Genomic DNA, 17,193 nt, shown 5'->3' on the forward strand with positions numbered 1-17,193 from the left:
ACTGTAGCTACCACACCATACTACTGGGCAGGGCAGAACCCAGTAAGGGGCACTGGGTTCACAAGAACCAACCCAATTAGGTACTCATTGACCTCAGCTAAGAAATGTGAACTATGCTGACCTACAGTATGAAGTCATTGGTTTCTTATCGCTCATCTTAATGTCTAGCTCAAACTCAAAGTGTTCTCTAAGAATGATTTGGTCATGGGAGTCTTTTGGAATGCATGTGATTGGAATTCATACCGGAGGTAAAGGAGACTGGCAGAATTAACCTGCAGTTATATAAGTAACCAATAAATCACCAGTAACCTGATTTAATCCCATATAGGACGTAAAGTAGTTTCTATCTGGTATTCACCGTGAACATAACATGCCATTTCCTCCATTAGCAATCTATATGGTTTATAAGTCAAACATCTGAGAAATCTTTGCACACGATTACATGGTTTCCCATGAAATGGATCTGGCTTACCTCTGAGGCACTGGAACAAACATCTTATTTAGTCTACGATGTTGAACCATGTTTTGGCATCCTCCATTAGTCAATAACATTGCTCCGATTGTTTTGAGTTCAAGTTGAATGGGCTCGTTTTGTCCACGAGACTAAAGCTAACAGATTTAGCCCCATTGAGCGTATTCACTCTATGTTAAGTTTACAGTTTGCGTATCAGCCAGAGGAATAAGCACTGACATGTTTATCGACCATTAGCTGGCCATGAATTTTATTAAAGCCAGACCAAACAAATCCAAAACTAGAGAGTCGAATACAAATGAAAACCTATTTTAAAAGCCTTTATGTCTGTTCATTGAAACCCTATGCATGCCTATAAGGGCCCACGTTTATTGCAAAGTTGTAGAGCAAAAAAGGACTTCTAATGACTGGATGGCAAACAAGTTAGTGATTTAATAGAACTTGTTTTCCAATCCAGAGCATGCCTAATTTATCCATGGTCATTGATGGTTTTTCCAATAATAACTGTGATGAGAGACATTTTCTTTAAAGGCACAGTAAGGGACATGAGTGTTTACGTCAATTAAGAGAAAGCTGGTGACTAATATAGTCACTTTCAAGACCTTGCGCTTTGAGTGTCTAATAATTGGTCCTTTTTACAGGATAATGAAACTCCTGGAAGTCTATGGAGCACATGTGCACACAGTCGCACGCGTGAACACACTTAGCTAATTGCTAGCATTCTCCACCCCTTGTTAAAAGCTTAGTGAACCATTACTCTCCCGTCTCCAACCTCTGGCTCTGAGAGCTTTCACAGATCTTTAGGCTAAGCCTGAACCAGTATCTGGGCAGAGGAGGAGATGAGGAATATGACTAGCCTCCTCTCTAGCCGAGTTAGCTTCCATTCATTTTCCCCTTAGACAGTTCTGCAAGCATTATAATGTCAAAATAAGATTGTTACTTACCAGATGTGGAGTTTCGCTGAGCAACTAACATAATTTACTGCCGTCACCCCCGGAATGTAACTTATTTTGTACATAATGTTTCTGCCACCATCTCTTATGATCAAAAAGAGCTCCTGGATATCAGGACAGTGATTACTCACCTCGTACTGGACGAAGATTTTTTCTTTAACGAGTTGGACGTGGAGGATTTACTTCAGACACCCGTCAAGGCCCAAATCCCGTCATTTGTATGAAGAAGAGACAGAGATATCGGGGCCGTAGGTCGGGGTGCCTTGTAAGGATCTGACGGCTAGTGGGTAATCTGCCTCTACCATCAGTCCTATTAGCCAACGTGCAATCATTGGATAATAAAATGGATGAGCTCTGATCAAGACTATCCTACCAATGGCACATTAAAAACTGTAATATCTTATGTTTCACCGAGTCGTGGCTGAACAACGACATGGATAACATACAGATGGCTGGAATTTCGGTGCATCGGCAAGATAGAACAGCTGCCTCTAGTAAGACACGGGGTGGCGGTCTGTGTCTATTTGTAAATAACAACTGGTGCACAAAATATAATATTAAGGAAGTCTCAAGGTTTTGCTCGACTGAGGTAGAGTATCTCATGATAAGCTGTAGACCACACTATTTACCAAGAGAGTTTTCATCTACACTACTGTTCAAAAGTTTGGGGTCACATAGAAATGTCCTTGTTTTCCATGAAGACATACATGAAATGAGTTGCAAAATGAATAGGAAATAGAGTCAAGACGTTGACAAGGTTAAATCCTCCACGTTGACAAGGTTATAAATAATGATTTTTAATTTAAATAATAATTGTGTCCTTCAAACTTCGCTTTCGTCAAAGAATCCTCCATTTGCAGCAATTACAGCCTTGCAGACCTTTGGCATTCTAGTTGTCAATTTGTTTGAAATCTGAAGAGATTTCACCCCATGCTTCCTGAAGCACCTCCCAATAGTTGGATTGGCTTGATGGGCACTTCTTACGTACCATATGGTCAAACTGCTCCCACAACAGCTCAACAGGGTTGAGATCCGGTGACTGTGGTGGCCATTCCATTATAGACAGAATACTAGCTGACTGCTTCTTCCTTAAATAGTTATTGCATAGTTTGGAGCTGTGCTTTGTGTCATTGTCCTGTTGTAGGAGGAAATTGGCTCCAATTAAGCGCCAGCCACAGGGTATGGCATGGCGTTGCAAAATGGAGTGATAGCCTTCCTTCTTCAAGATCCCTTTTACCCTGTACAAATCTCCCACTTTACCACCACCAAAGCACCCCCCAGACCATCACATTGCCTTCACCATGCTTCACAGATGGCGTCAAGCACTCCTACAGCATCTTTTCATTTTTTTCTGCGTCTCACGAACGTTTTTCTTTGTGATCCGAACACCTCAAACTTAGATTCGTCTATCCATAACACATTTTTCCAATCTTCCTCTGTCCAGTGTCTGTGTTCTTTTGCCCATCTTAATCTTTTATTTTTATTGGCCAGTCTGACATATGGCTTTTTCTTTGCAACTCTGCCTAGAAGGCCAGCATCCCAGAGTCGCCTCTTCACTGTTGACGTTGAGACTGGTGTTTTGCGGTTACTATTTAATTAAGCTGCCAGTTGAGGACTTGTGAGGCATCTGTTTGTCAAACTAGACCCTGTATTGTATTTATCCTCTTGCTCAGTTGTGCACCGGGGCCTCCCACTCCTCTTTCTATTCTGGTTAGAGACAGTTTGCGCTGTTCTGTGAAGGGAGTAGTACACAGCGTTGTACGAGATCTTCAGTTTCTTGGCAATTTCTTGCATGGAATAGCCTTCATTTCTCAGAACAAGAAAAGACTGACGAGTTCAGAAGAAGGTTCTTTGCTTCTGGCCATTTTGAGCCTGTAATCGAACTCACAAAGGCTGATGCTCCAGATACTCAACTAGTCTAAAGAAGGCCAGTTTTATTGCATCTTTAATGCATCTTTAATCAGCACAACAGTTTTCAGCTGTGCTAACGTAATTACAAAAGGGTTTTCTAATGATCAATTAGCCTTTTAAAATGATAAACTTGGATTAGCTAACACAACGTGCCATTGGAACACACAGGAGTGATGGTTGCTGATAATGGGCCTCTGTACGCCTATGTAGATATTCCATTAAAAATCAGCCGTTTCATGCTACAATAGTCATTTACACCATTAACAATGTCTACACTGTGTTTCTGATCAATTTGATGTTATTTTAATGGACAAAAAATGAGCTTTTCTTTAAAAAACAAGGATATTTCTTCTTCTGACCCCAAACTTTTGAACGGTAGTGTATATTTTTTATAGCTGTCTATTTACCACCACACACCCGACGCTAGCACTAAGACCAAAGAGTTCTATAAGGCCATAAGCAAACAAGAAAATGCTCAGCCAGAGGCGGCGCTTCTAGGGAAACTTAAATCAGTTTGAAATCATTTCTACCAGGATGTTGCATGTGTAACCAGAGGAAAAAAACTCTAGACCACCTTTACTCCACACACAGAGACACGTACAAATCTCTCCCTCGCCTTCCATTTGGCAAATCTGACCATAATTCTATCCTCCTGATTCCTGCTTACAAGCAAAAACTAAAGCAGTAAGTACCAGTGCTCGCTCAATACGGAAGTGGTCAGATGATGCAGATGCTAAGCTACAGGAATGTTTTGCTAGCACAGACTGGAATATGTTCAGGGATTCTTCGGATGGCATTGAGGAGTTCACATCAGTCACTGGCTTCATCAAATGTGCATTGATGATATCGTCTCCACATTGACCGTTTGTACCCCAACCAGAAGCCATGGATTACAGGCAACATCCGCACTGAGCTAAAGGGTAGAGCTGCCTCTATCAAGGAGCGAGACACTAACCTGGACGCTTATAAGAAATCCCGCTATGGCCTCTGACGAACCGTCAAACAGGCAAAACGTCAATGCAGAACTAAGATTGAATCATACTACACCGACTCCGATGCTCGTCGGATGTGGCAGGGCTCGCAAACTATTACGTATTTCAAAGGGAAGCACGGCCGCGAGCTGCCCAGTGACACGCTAAACTGCCCAGACAAGCTAAACTACTTCTATGCTCGCTTGGAGGCAAGCAACACTGAAGCATGCATAAGAGCATCAGCTGTTCAGGATGACTGTGTGATCACAGACTTCCTGACAGGCTGCCCCCAGGTGGTAAGGGTAGATAACAACACATCTGCCATGCTGATCTTCAACACAGGGGCCCCTCAGGGGTGCGTGCTTAGTCCCCTCCTGTAGTCCCTGTTCACCCATGACTGCTTGGCCAAGCACGACTCCAACACCATCATTAAGTTTGCCGACGACACAACAGTGGTAGGCCTGATCACCGACAACAATGAGACAGCCTATAGGGAGGAGGTCAGAGACCTGGTATTGTGGTGCCAGGATAACAACCTGTCCCTCAACGTGTTCTAGACAAAGGAGATGATTGTGGACTACAGGACAAGAAACACCGAGCACGCCCCCATTCTCATCGTTGGGGCTGTAGAGGAGCAGGTTGAGAGCTACACGTTCAAACTATCATGGTCCTAACACACCAAGACAGTCGTGAAGAGGGCACGACAACGCCTATTCCCCCTCTGGAGACTGAAAAGATTTGGCATGGGTCCTCAGATCCTCAAAAATGTCTAAAGCTGCAACATCGAGATCATCCTGACTGGTTCCTTCACCGCCTGGTATGACAACTGCTTGGCATTCGTCTGCAAGGCACTACAGAGGGTAATGCGTACGGCCCAGTACATCACTGGGGCCAAGCTTCTTGCCATCCAGGACCTCTATACCAGGCTGTGTCAGAGGAAGGCCCTAAAAATTGCCAAAGACTCCAGCCACCATAGCCATAGACTGTTCTCTCTGCTACTGCACGGCAAGCGGTACCGGATCGCCAAGTCTAGGTCCGAAAAGCTTCTTAACAGTTTCTACTCCCAAGCCATAAAACTCCTGAACAGCTTATTAAATGGCTACCTGGACTTTTGTGTTTACTCTGTTGTTACTCTCTGTTTATTATCTATGCATAGTCACTTTACCTCTACAGTACCTACATGTACATAATAGCTCAATTAGCTTTGCTAACCTGTGCCCCGCATTTCACTGTAAGATCGACACCTGTTGTATTCGGCGCATGTGACAAATACAATGTGATTTTACTTGATTTTTATTGTCAAAGTAGAATTATGTTTTTTGATTTTTTTTTTTACAAATTAATAAAAAATGAAAAGCTCAAATGTCTTGAGTCAATAAGTGAGTATTCAACCCCTTTGCTATGGCAAGCCTAAATAAGTTCAGGAGTAAAACTTTGCTTAACAAGTCACATATTCATTTGCATGGACTCACTCTGTGTGCAATAATAGTTGTTAAGATGATTTTTGAATGACTACCTCATCTCTCTCTCATCTCTCTAAAAATTCTAGATGAAAACCTGCTTCAGTCTGCTTTTCAACAGACACTGGGAGACAAATTCACCTTTCAGCGGGACAATAACCTAAAACACAAGGCCAAATATACACTGGAGTTGCTTACCAAGATGACATTGAATGTTCCTAAGTGGCCTAGTTACAGTTTTGACTTATATCGTCTTGAAAATATATGGCAAGACTTGAAAATGGTTGTCTTGCAAGGATCAACAACCAACTTGACAGAGGTTGAAGAGTTTTAAGAAGAATAATGTGAAAATATTGTGTGATCCAGATGTGCAAAGCTCTTAGAGACTTACTCAGAAAGACTCACAGCTCTAATCACTGCCAAAGGAGATTCTAACATGTATTGACTCAGGGGTGTGAATACTTATATAAATAAGATATTTCTGTATTCATTTTCAATAAATGTGCAAAAATGTTCACTTTGTCATTTTGGGTATTGTATGTAGATGGGTGACAATTTTTTGTATTTAATCCATTTTTTAAATCAGGCTGTAACACAGCATATATGGAATAAGTCAAGGGGTATGAATACTTTCTGAAGGCACGGTATATAACCGAAAAAAAACTGTTTGTTTGTGAATGAAATCAATGACACAATGAATGATGTAATGATTACCTTAATTCAATCAATCAATCAATCAATCAATCAATCAATCAATCAATCAATCAATCAATCAATCAATCAATCAATCAATCAAATGTATTTATAAAGCCCTTTTTACATCAGCAGATGTCACAAAGTGCTGTACAGAAACCCAGCCTAAAACCCCAAACAGCAAGCTATGCTGATTTAGTCAATGTGTAATAATTCTTTGAGTATTCCACAGCAATGATCATCCTGGCGTTTGTTCTTCTAATCCATTTTCCTTGATCGTAAGACTAATGATGCCAAGCAATTTAAACCAAGTGAAACTGAAAAATAAATATTTTTGTGCAGGCTATGATTAGCCTAACCTTGGGCCTTCACTGATGCACATTTTATTTCTTCCCAGACCATATATAGAATAAGCAATTATACAAATCACATGGAGTGCTGGACATGTCACTTTGTTGATTAGTCAGTGGTTAACAATTAGAAATAAAATAAGCATGCCATAAAGCATTATTAAAACTATGCAGTAACACATTCTTTCAGATTCCTCAATAACATTTTATGAGTTATTCCCAAGAGTCTGATCCACTGCTCCGGTTTCCACACTTCAATCAATGTATTTATCTAAAATAATTAATGTCTGTCATCATTATTTGCACTGGTGTTTAACAATAAAATGCTTTCTAATGACCTTCAATAAATGGCTTGGAGCACTGTCTTAGAACCACATCTTAACATCACTTTCACAGTTTTATGTAAAGAACTCTTCAAAATTGAGACATAATTAGATATTTCTCTGTCAGTGTTAAATATACAAAACAAATGAAATACTTTTATACAATAACTTTTGGGGGCCATTTTCTGTTTTTGTTGACTTTGCACATGAGCAGCAAATTACTCTCATATGGAGGCATTGTTTGCCACATGCGGTCAGAGCAGAATAGCATGACAATGTCAGAGTCCTTCAACAGGGAAAGACTTCCCATAGCATCCATGGAAGACCCTATCGGCCTGGAATTATGTGCATCTGCAAACAAAGACTAACAACCGCAAGAATGTATGAGTACTTTCTGAAGGCAATATACTTACATTAAATATTATTGCATTACTTGTAGTGCTTGTGTAACAAGAGGTTGATATGACGTTTATATTGTACACTGCGGTAGGTGATATAATCAATGATCTTTCCAGACAATACATTTTTTCGGTTGCTTGTCCATTTTTATTTAGACCTTTTTTGGAAGTACATACTGGGTGTGACAGTGGTAAATGACAATAGTTGCTCAGAGTAACAAACGTATTTTGACATTATAACGCTTGCAGAAGTGTCTAATGTGGAAATGAATGGTATCTAACTGCACTCTTAGAAAAAAAGATGCTATCTAGAACCTAAAAGGTTTATACGGCTGTCCCGATAGGAGAACCAGTATCTGGGCAGAGGAATTAGTATCTGGTTCCAGGTAGAACACTTTTTAGTTCCATTGTAGAACCCTTTACACATAGGGTTCTACATGGAACTCAGAAGATTTCTACCTGGAACCAAAAAGGGTTCTCCTATGGGGACTGCCAAGAACCCTTTTGGAACAATTTTTTCTAAGAGTGTGGGCTAGTGCGGAGACTCGTCACATTCATCCTCTCTTCCTCTGTCCAGATATTGGTTCATGCTAATCCTTAAATAAAATGTGTCTAAATATGTTTGGAGTGTTCCAGACACCTGACATTTACAGAATTAACGCCTTCCATCCGGTTATTCATCACACCATCCATCCATGTAAATGAATGTGTGTCTGTGTCTGGTAAAGCCTGTGTGGCCAGCAGCAGATCCAGGTTACCCTCCCTCCCAGAAGGTTCTCTGTAGCTAGACTAACTTAATATCAGCCAACCTATTCTGATTGCAGTGAAAGGCTCAGTCTTAAAGGAGGCTGACATCCTGAGACCAGGATCTACAGAGCAGTGCAGCAGAGCAGAGCAGAGAAGACTCCCTGGTTCCTGGCACTAAGCAACAACAGCTATCAGACGTGTGGCGTCTGGCCTACTTTTTGTCACAGTTTAGCATTATATTTTCCAGAACGCTTAGCGAGAAAAGGGAGGGGGGAGGTGGGTCAAAGAAAGACAAGAGTGAAAAGAGTAAATCTTGATGACAGAAGAACTCCGTGCCTCTCTCCCTCCACCTTTCTTCCCCTTCTCTCCTCTCTCCCTCTGACTGAACTCAAGGCCCCAGCCGCTCTGATACACACATCTGTGGAGCAGAGCATAAATGTAAAGTATGCAAAGTCAAATAAACAAATGACACACAGACGGTACTATTTTAAAAGAAGGCGGAATTCTGATCTCATCATCGCCACTAATCTTCAGCCCTCCGATGTCTTGGCTGAGACAGAACCTACCTACTGTACCGGGAGGTTGACATAGTGCATGATCTCTCTCCTTCATATAGGTTCACAGAGACAATGTCTATGAAAAAAAATAAGGTTTGCAACAGCTGCAAATTCCTTCTTACTTTGTAAGGTTTGAAGATTTTTTAGACGATGTATTGAACATGACAGGAACGTAAGCTATGGAATGACTATCTGAACTTCACAGAGCAAATTGCATCTCGATTCTAAAGAAACTTACTTCATCACATCTTACACAATCTGTTAAAAGGACAGAGCAAAACTAAGTATTAATTAGTAGTCTGCTCATTGCCTATGATAAGACTAGCATTTTCAAGGATACAGGTTACTTTCAATAACCATCCAAGGTAACTTACATTTTTATGTTCAGAAAAGGACATGAACAATGAGATATTTACCCAAGATTTACCCTCATTCTGGCAAGCATAAGTACACTGTAGTTCGTTACTACACACTTACAGGGTATGAAGAAAAGCACAAAATGTGTAACTTCCAGTCTTTTCTGAACCAGAAATGTCAGCTAAGTTCGAACAGGCCCCCACTACTACCATTTCATAAACTAGGCTAAAATGTATGTGGGTATGGGACCAGGTCCAAAGATGATGTACTAACTTTGGTGCTAACAAAACAACAAAGATTTATAGAACTCCTAGGTTGACATCACTTAAACCAAGACAATAATCCATGTTACTAAAAAACATCTGTCACATGTGTTAAGCTTGGAATTTCCTCTTAATCATTTAGTTACATTTGCAAGATTGTCTATCTATATGGTGATAAAAGGAACTATTGTCATAACATTGCTTTGTATTTTTATCCCTCTTTAACATGAACGAGTAACGGTATAGGATTGTTTCTTATGTTACTCTGTTAATTATGACATATGAACCATTTAACGGTGAATACCTGAGGTATTAGGAAAAATAGAAAATGCCATGAACGGTTCCTCCATAACTGGAAAAGATTCAATTTATTTTTACGATGCTTTATGATTGTCATAAAACAAACACTGACAAGCCGCTCCAAACATCTGGCAGATGGAACGTTTTATAAGAGTATCAGAGATGGCTGATTTGACAGAATTTTTACAAGACAGGTTCCTTTAGGATCTGCTGCATGGGGTTCCTTAGTAAACCTGGGAGATCAGATAATGGACAGCGGGGGGTCAAAAACTCAGAGACCAACAAACCGACCGCTCCCCTCACAGCTCACAGTTTGAGGCCAGTATACCTGGGTTCAAATGCTATTCGAGGTCTTTCAAATACTTTGAGCATTTGCTTTAGGCTGCTTTGAGTGCAAGATGGATGTGGTTTGCAGCATTGCAATTATTCTATTTGATAGTAAGAAGAAGCTGTTTTGTTAGACTTCAGTGGAGCTTTTGATATAATTGATCATAACCTAGTGCTGTGTAATGTTGTACTGTAGTGTTTTTTTCAAGGATTTCATGTGAAGTCTTTACGATCAACCTGTGGCATTACAGTTGTGAGCATGTTAAAGCACAAATCCTATAACGTCAGACATACATTTGTAAATGGGTTGCATTAAACAGCCTATTTGTGTAACATAGACTCTAATAATAAAAGTGTGTGTTGTGTACAGAACAGTCATGGAGCTACGGTACACCCTGGACATTTCCAGTGCTCTCCTTTTGAAATACGCGTCTATTAAACCAACTCTTCCATCCCAAATCTGGTCTGGTTTGGTTTCTATAACACTCGTACCGGCAAAAATCGGCATGCTCAAAATCTATAACAAGTGTGTCAGTAATGACTCCATACTACATGTTCTGTAAGCGCGTCAGATGGTTGGATAAGCGATTTCCCAGCCATGCTATCCTGTTCTAAAATGGCTCCGGGAGAGAGAGAGAGTGCAGCAGTGAGAGAGCATGTTTTAATATAAAACTGCCAAAGACGGATAGAATGTCAGAGCTGTTAACAGTCCTGCCAGGGAGTGTGTGAGAGGAATGAATAAATACGACCGAATGAGAGTCTTATCTTCAGTAGCGGCCTCAGGTTGCTCCTGCCAGCGACCCAGGAGCCCCTGCTCACTCTGGCTCTGAAAGGGGTCACGGAGCAACAATGAAGGTACGGCCTGGTTCTCAGAGTGTAACTCAAGACTAGGGTTGCAAAACTACCGGTAATTTAGCAAAGGTACCTGAACATTCAATAATTTTGGTAATTAACATACAGTTTGGACACACCTACTCATTCCAGGGTTTTTCTTTATTTTGACTATTTTCTACATTGTAGAATAATAGTGAAGACATCAAAACTATGAAATAACACATATGGAATCATGTAGTAAGCAAAAAGTGTTAAACAAATCAAAATATATATATATTTTTAGAAAGTAGCCACCATTTTCCTTGATGACAGCTTTGCACACTCTTGGCATTCTCTCAACCAGCTTCATGAGGTAGTCACCTGGAATACATTTAAATTAAAAGTAAATTTTTTATGCGTTTGAGCCAATCAGTTGTAGAGAAAATAGCCCTATTTGCTAAAATACCATATTACGGCAAGAACTGCTCAAATAAGCAAAGAGAAAGGACAGTCCATCATTACTTTAAGACCTGAAGGTCAGTCAATCCGGAAAATGTGAAGAACTTTGAAAGTTTATTCAAGTGCAGTCGCAAACACCATCCAGCGCTATGATGAAATTGGCTGTCATGAGGTAATAATTAAAAGTGTATTAATATTAAAATATATAAAGGATGTTTATGCTGAAATCCTTATATTAAACACCAATGGTATTCACTAAATTTATGGTTTATATTTAGAATGATTTACAGCTTTGTTATTCAATTTTTTTTATTTTATAATCATATTTGATTATTTAATATATTTTACACACTGAGGGCCAGAGATAATTACAGACACCTGTGATAATCAGAAGTACCCAAAAGGGCCACTAGGTGACTTGTGACAAATTACATAAAATCTTTGAAAGTTACATTTCTGGTAGTTTACTGGTAAACTTAGCAAGTTACAAGTAATATACCCTCCCTTTGCATCCTTACTCAAGACCAAATGTATACTGCGTATGGTGTATCCCTTCCTCTAAAGAGACCAAAATGAAGTCTAAAACGCCTGTTTTTTCTTTCTTTAAATAGTTTTGAGTGGATTCAGTTTTGAAGAAGATGTGATCAAATCACATTACTTTTAAGTCTTCCCCTAAGTGGATGCCCTGTGGCACTGAGTAGTAGCCCCTCTGCCAACGAGCCACAAGACGCCAGGGTGTCACTTTAGTCCTGTTATCCCTCCCTGGCAACCCACCTCACACAAAGGGATTAAGTCCAGAAAGGTGCTTCACTCACAAACACACATCTCCAATAAATAACTAGAGAACTACTGCAAAGCTCAACAGAGAAGATCAGAGTCGAGATAATCAGATTGGGAATCTACCAACCAAACCAGCCGGTGAATCAGGGGCAACACAACACAGCAAGCCAGGGCAATTCATCACCAGTCTGCCCAACTGACAGGCGAGGTGTGCCATTCGATCTGCCATGATTTCATTCACCTTCAACTGCGGCCAGGAGAGTGTCACTGACGGAGAGAACTAACGGATTAGAATCCTCTGAAGTCCTGAAAGCCTGAGCTTCAACGCCAAAAGAGGCAAACTGACTTCCAGGGCTTCCAGGCAGCACTGCATGCAGAGCAAAACTCACAGACTCAGGCTTCTTAATTCTTATGAGACTGGCTAGAAGGAAATGAACAGAGTTGGTGGAACTTTTGTTATTCTTTATCCTCTGCCGGCATCTGCATGCTTGTTAGGGTTGTGTCATTAACAGTGTTGGTCATAAAACAGAAACGAATGACTCTGGCACTGTTTTTGTAACCCGTCATTGACTGGAATTGTCTGGACTAAAGTGACAGAGTACACTGAGGTGTGAACTGAAACGTTGATATCTGATACACGTCTTGGCAATGTAGCATGTAAAAGAGTGAACAAACTCTGATTACATTACTTTGTGTGACTAAGTACAGAAAAGAGATGGACGGTTGAGAGAAGAGTTCGTCGAATGCCAGGATAGTTATTAATCCCAGAGGGATTGGCAGTAGCATTGGAAGCTGACAGAATGTTTGGTCTTTCCTTCACAAGTCTCATACTATCCAGATACTTCAGGGTAAACATCAGATGGGTGTGGATACCACATGAATGACCATTAATGAAAAGGTAATTAGCCAATTTAGGTCAAACGAAATGTGCTCAGAGCAGGCAGTTTTACAGAGAGATCTTGATTGAACTGTAGTCTCTGCATTACATTTAGTCTGACTATGCCCTTTATAGTGTAATACTTTTGACCAGGGCACACAGGGCTCTAGTCAAATGTAGTGCATTATATAGGAAATAGGGTTCCATTTGGGACTGTGTCTTTGAGGAAGAGGCCACTTAACTCCATCTGTCTCTTCTCAGATTTATTTTGATCAGAATAACATCCCATTCTCACTCTATCCGTCTGACAGATGGTGTTTGTTTGTAGGAATTAAAAAATATATATTGAGGGCTCCTGAGTGGCGCAGCGGTCTAAGGCACTTCATCTCAGTGCTAGAGGCGTCACTACAGACCCTGGTTTGATCCCGGGCTGTATCACAACTGGCCGTGATCGGGAGACCCATCGGGAGATGCACAATTGGTCTGGGTTAGGGGAGGGTTTGGCCGTCATTGTAAAATAAGAATTTGTTTTTAACTGACTTGCCTAGTTAAATAAAGGTTAAATAAACAAATAAAAAGGACAGAGGAACTGATGACACATTTCAGCAGTCTGCCACAGTACATGCTCAGGGATACCAGACAGAGTCATATCACAACTGACAAGCTGCATATTTATTACCCAACTCCTTCCCTGACGTTCCCTCATGCGTCATAACTCATTCACACTCGCAAAAAAAATGCTCCTCAATCCCATTCTCATGATAACTGTCCAAAGTATGAGCAAGCAGAGGGTTTTTTCGGTGAAAACCCTCTTAAAAAGGTGATTGGGTGTTAATGGGGTTTGCATTACTTTCAGATAATTGACACTTACTTGGAACGAGCTAGAGGGTTTCTTAACTTTCCAGTCACAGCCAGAGACAGCTGGAGTTGGTTTCAGCACCTCAGAACAGGTTTGATAGGGATGGATTTTATGTTCACCGAAGATCAAAGTTTGGCTCCTAAGCCAATATTGATATTCGCTGGCCCCTCCATCCGTATGCTGTAAATTCTCCCTGAGCTGAGCTGCTGCTCTCAAAAGCTGAACTGAGCTCTGTTTGTTTCAGACGAGGCAATTGGCTCACCAGTTTAGGTCAGTGCAAAGAAGAGTTGGAAGAAAACTGCAATGACGGCAAAAACGGAAAACACAATATATTACCTAAGAGATCCAGAGTCCTCAGATCCACAGGCTCTTTTCATATACATTCAAGTATCACAGGTGCTTAACAGGTGAATGGGGCTTCTATTGACCTGTAAGTTAACGTGCCATCCAATAAAGTCTAATAAAGAGGAGACAGCTTGGAAAAACCACAAAGTCACGTAAAAACCTATGTATCAAGCATCATAAATGCGTATGTCATGTCAAAATGAGATGAGTTTGTCATAAAGTGGTTATAACAGGTGTCTGACATGTCACATTGCTGATGCATTACTGTGTGAACAGTTTATGATGAATCACCTCAGTTAAATTTGACCATTTCCTCCTATCACACTCATCAACATCGCAGATCCGGCCACCGATTTAAGATACAGTTAAATATAAGACTATATAAGGGCAAAATATTCCAGTCATGGGTTTTAAAATGGACTGTAGCTGCTCCACCATCTATAACTCTACCTGACACAGTTAGAGAGAATAATAGCTCAGACTCCGATACTAACAGCTGGGGAACAGAAGATACATGCATTCTTTTTGGGCAAATAAATACATTTTGAAAAGAGCTTGGCTTGAAGAGATCAGACTGCAGTGCAGAACTTCAACATGCTTTCCAACTGGAGGGACTAAACAACTCTGGCTGCTCGCATAAACAAAACAAAAACAATATCAAAGTAGAGAGGGAGGGAGAGAGGAGAAAGTGGAAACCCCTCGCAGCTTGAAGGAAAGAGTGAACGATGTACGCAGCTCTGAGCAATCACTGACCCTTTCTCTCTCTTTTCCCTCCCTCTTTCTCTCTCTCTCCCCCTGTACAAAAAGATAAGCTGTCGTCCGCCCCAAACTTGGTTAGAAATGAATACCTCAGACCACATGCTGTGGAACAGAGGAATCTCACTCACACTCACACACACACACACACACACACACACACACACACACACACACACACACACACACACACACACACACACACACACACACACACACACACACACACACACACATTACAGAAACAGTTTACTGTTTAAGAACCAAATGGAAGCAAACAGAGCAAAGCGAGAGTTTCTATTGGACAAATTCAGGTAGGTCCCTCCCCATTTTGTTCTGTTTGCTTCCGTTTAATAAATGTTTTGCTACAGAATCGGCGTAATGAATACGCCCCTGATTTCATTCACACTCAAAAACACTGAAACCTGTTGGAAACAGTCCTCTCTAGAAACCAAACATACTGTATGCCAATTTGCGCTAAGCCAGGTCACTCATATTTCTGTATTTATGTGTTTAGGATATATATTTTATTGTTCCCTCTTCCTAGTGAGCACTTCCAACATAAGCCAGTTGCTGGACAGTTCCTCCAGCTTTATCTGAAATTGTATAAATTCAAGAAACAATTTTAGAGGTCCTAATAAAATGTATGCTTGTTTAGGCTTTATAACCACCACAATCATTTCATTTCACTTTTAAATTTAAGCTATTATGTTCTTGTTTAAGTCAACAAATAAAATCAAGTTGAAAATATTGCTGGAGATCGAATTGTTGGATCAATATTACAATGTGTGACACAGATTTTCGCAAAGACTACCTTGTATATCCTCAATATAAATCCTTTACAATTCTTAAAATAGAAATATGTACCTAATAAAGAAATGAGCCAGACAGTATAAAGTACAGTTATGATATATGTATTTAGACACTGAATCTGCCTTTAGAAAGACAATCCTCTCTAAAAATACCACAACAACAACTCTAACCCTGCAGGCATAAATACTGTATCTGGTCCAAAACCTGGACAATATTAGCCACAACTACAAGAACACAAAGCACATGCAAATATGGAGCAGATTACCATTGTGTGTTTTAATTATAATCGAGACAGTGAGTGGTAGATCTGCACTGCAATGGAACAGAATGTTGTTATCTTGAACTTCAAGTGCAATGGAAAGTTGGGGCTTTTAAAATCTTTGACACTTGTACAGAGAGTCAGCTAGAATCAACATGACTGAATAGTCATAAGTGCTACTTTCAAAATAAATATTCAGTTTGAAGTATGGTTTATATTTTAGATGCAAACATTTTGAGGGTATTTGAGAGAAACAAAAAAACGTTTTTATGGAGAAAAGGTTATGCATAGGATTTGCGTGAATTTTGCACAGAAATAAGTTATCTGAATTGCTTTCTAGACAGGTCCTCTTTAGCAGGGTTTGCAGACAAAATAAACAAGACAAGACTGGGTCAGTGGATATCAGTGCATGCATGACAAATATACCATACACTTTATGAAATAGACAGAACTGCACACACAACAGAGAGGTTGGAGTGGTTAAAGTCCTCTGTGTAACAACTGAGAAGAGCAAAGAGAAACACAGAGACATAGACCTGCACCTGTTCTAAAATACCTGCACCCTAAGCCTGCTATCTAGGTAGCAGAGGTCATGGCTGAGTTCACCTAGGCACACACCTACCTCCTTGAAGAGAGGGCTGAATCAGAGATAGGTAGAAGAAACCATGAAGGAGTGATAGAACCATTCTGTTAGCCATCTCGCTCCACAATGCACCACCCCTCTCCCTATCGGTTGTTTTTATTCTCCTCAAGCTAATTACCAACAACCAGAGGTCTTCAAGTACAGAAGAAAGAAAAAAAAATGTTTAAAGTGGAAAAAAAGAGAAAAGATATGGGCCACTACGTAATTAAGAGAGGGCAAAGACTTTTGGTTCAATGGATCACTTCGCTTTTTTCCCTCCCCTATGTCTGGTGTTGCTGTTTTTATTCTGGTCACTCCTGCCAACAGTGCAGGCTCTGCTGCCAGAGAGAGAGAGAGAGAGAGAGAGAGAGAGAGAGAGAGAGAGAGAGAGAGAGAGAGAGAGAGAGAGAAGGGGGGAGAGAAAAGAAAGAGAGAGGGAAGGAGAGACCCCCCTCCTTCCCACCCCCCTCATCCAAAAGGAATTGCACTGTCTGCCAGACATTTGCATGGATTCAGAGAGGACTTATC

General features: G+C 40.6%; 1 protein-coding gene across 50 annotated transcripts in view; it reads right to left on the minus strand.

Annotated features, from left to right (window-relative positions):
• LOC106612831 (elastin) overlaps window positions 1–16,966 on the minus strand; it is an 84,811-nt gene extending 67,845 nt beyond the window's left edge. For all 50 annotated transcript variants that reach the window (XM_045724573.1, XM_045724590.1, XM_045724586.1 and 47 more), the window contains exon 1: window positions 16,666–16,966. In XM_045724573.1, coding sequence (XP_045580529.1) covers window positions 16,666–16,741 — 76 coding nt within the window. In that variant the 5' untranslated portion in view covers window positions 16,742–16,966. The remainder of the gene's footprint in view (window positions 1–16,665) is intronic.
• Between the last annotated feature and the right edge of the window lie 227 nt (window positions 16,967–17,193).

Source organism: Salmo salar, chromosome ssa09, assembly GCF_905237065.1.
Source record: "Salmo salar chromosome ssa09, Ssal_v3.1, whole genome shotgun sequence".
Classification (NCBI taxonomy): Eukaryota; Metazoa; Chordata; class Actinopteri; order Salmoniformes; family Salmonidae; genus Salmo; species Salmo salar.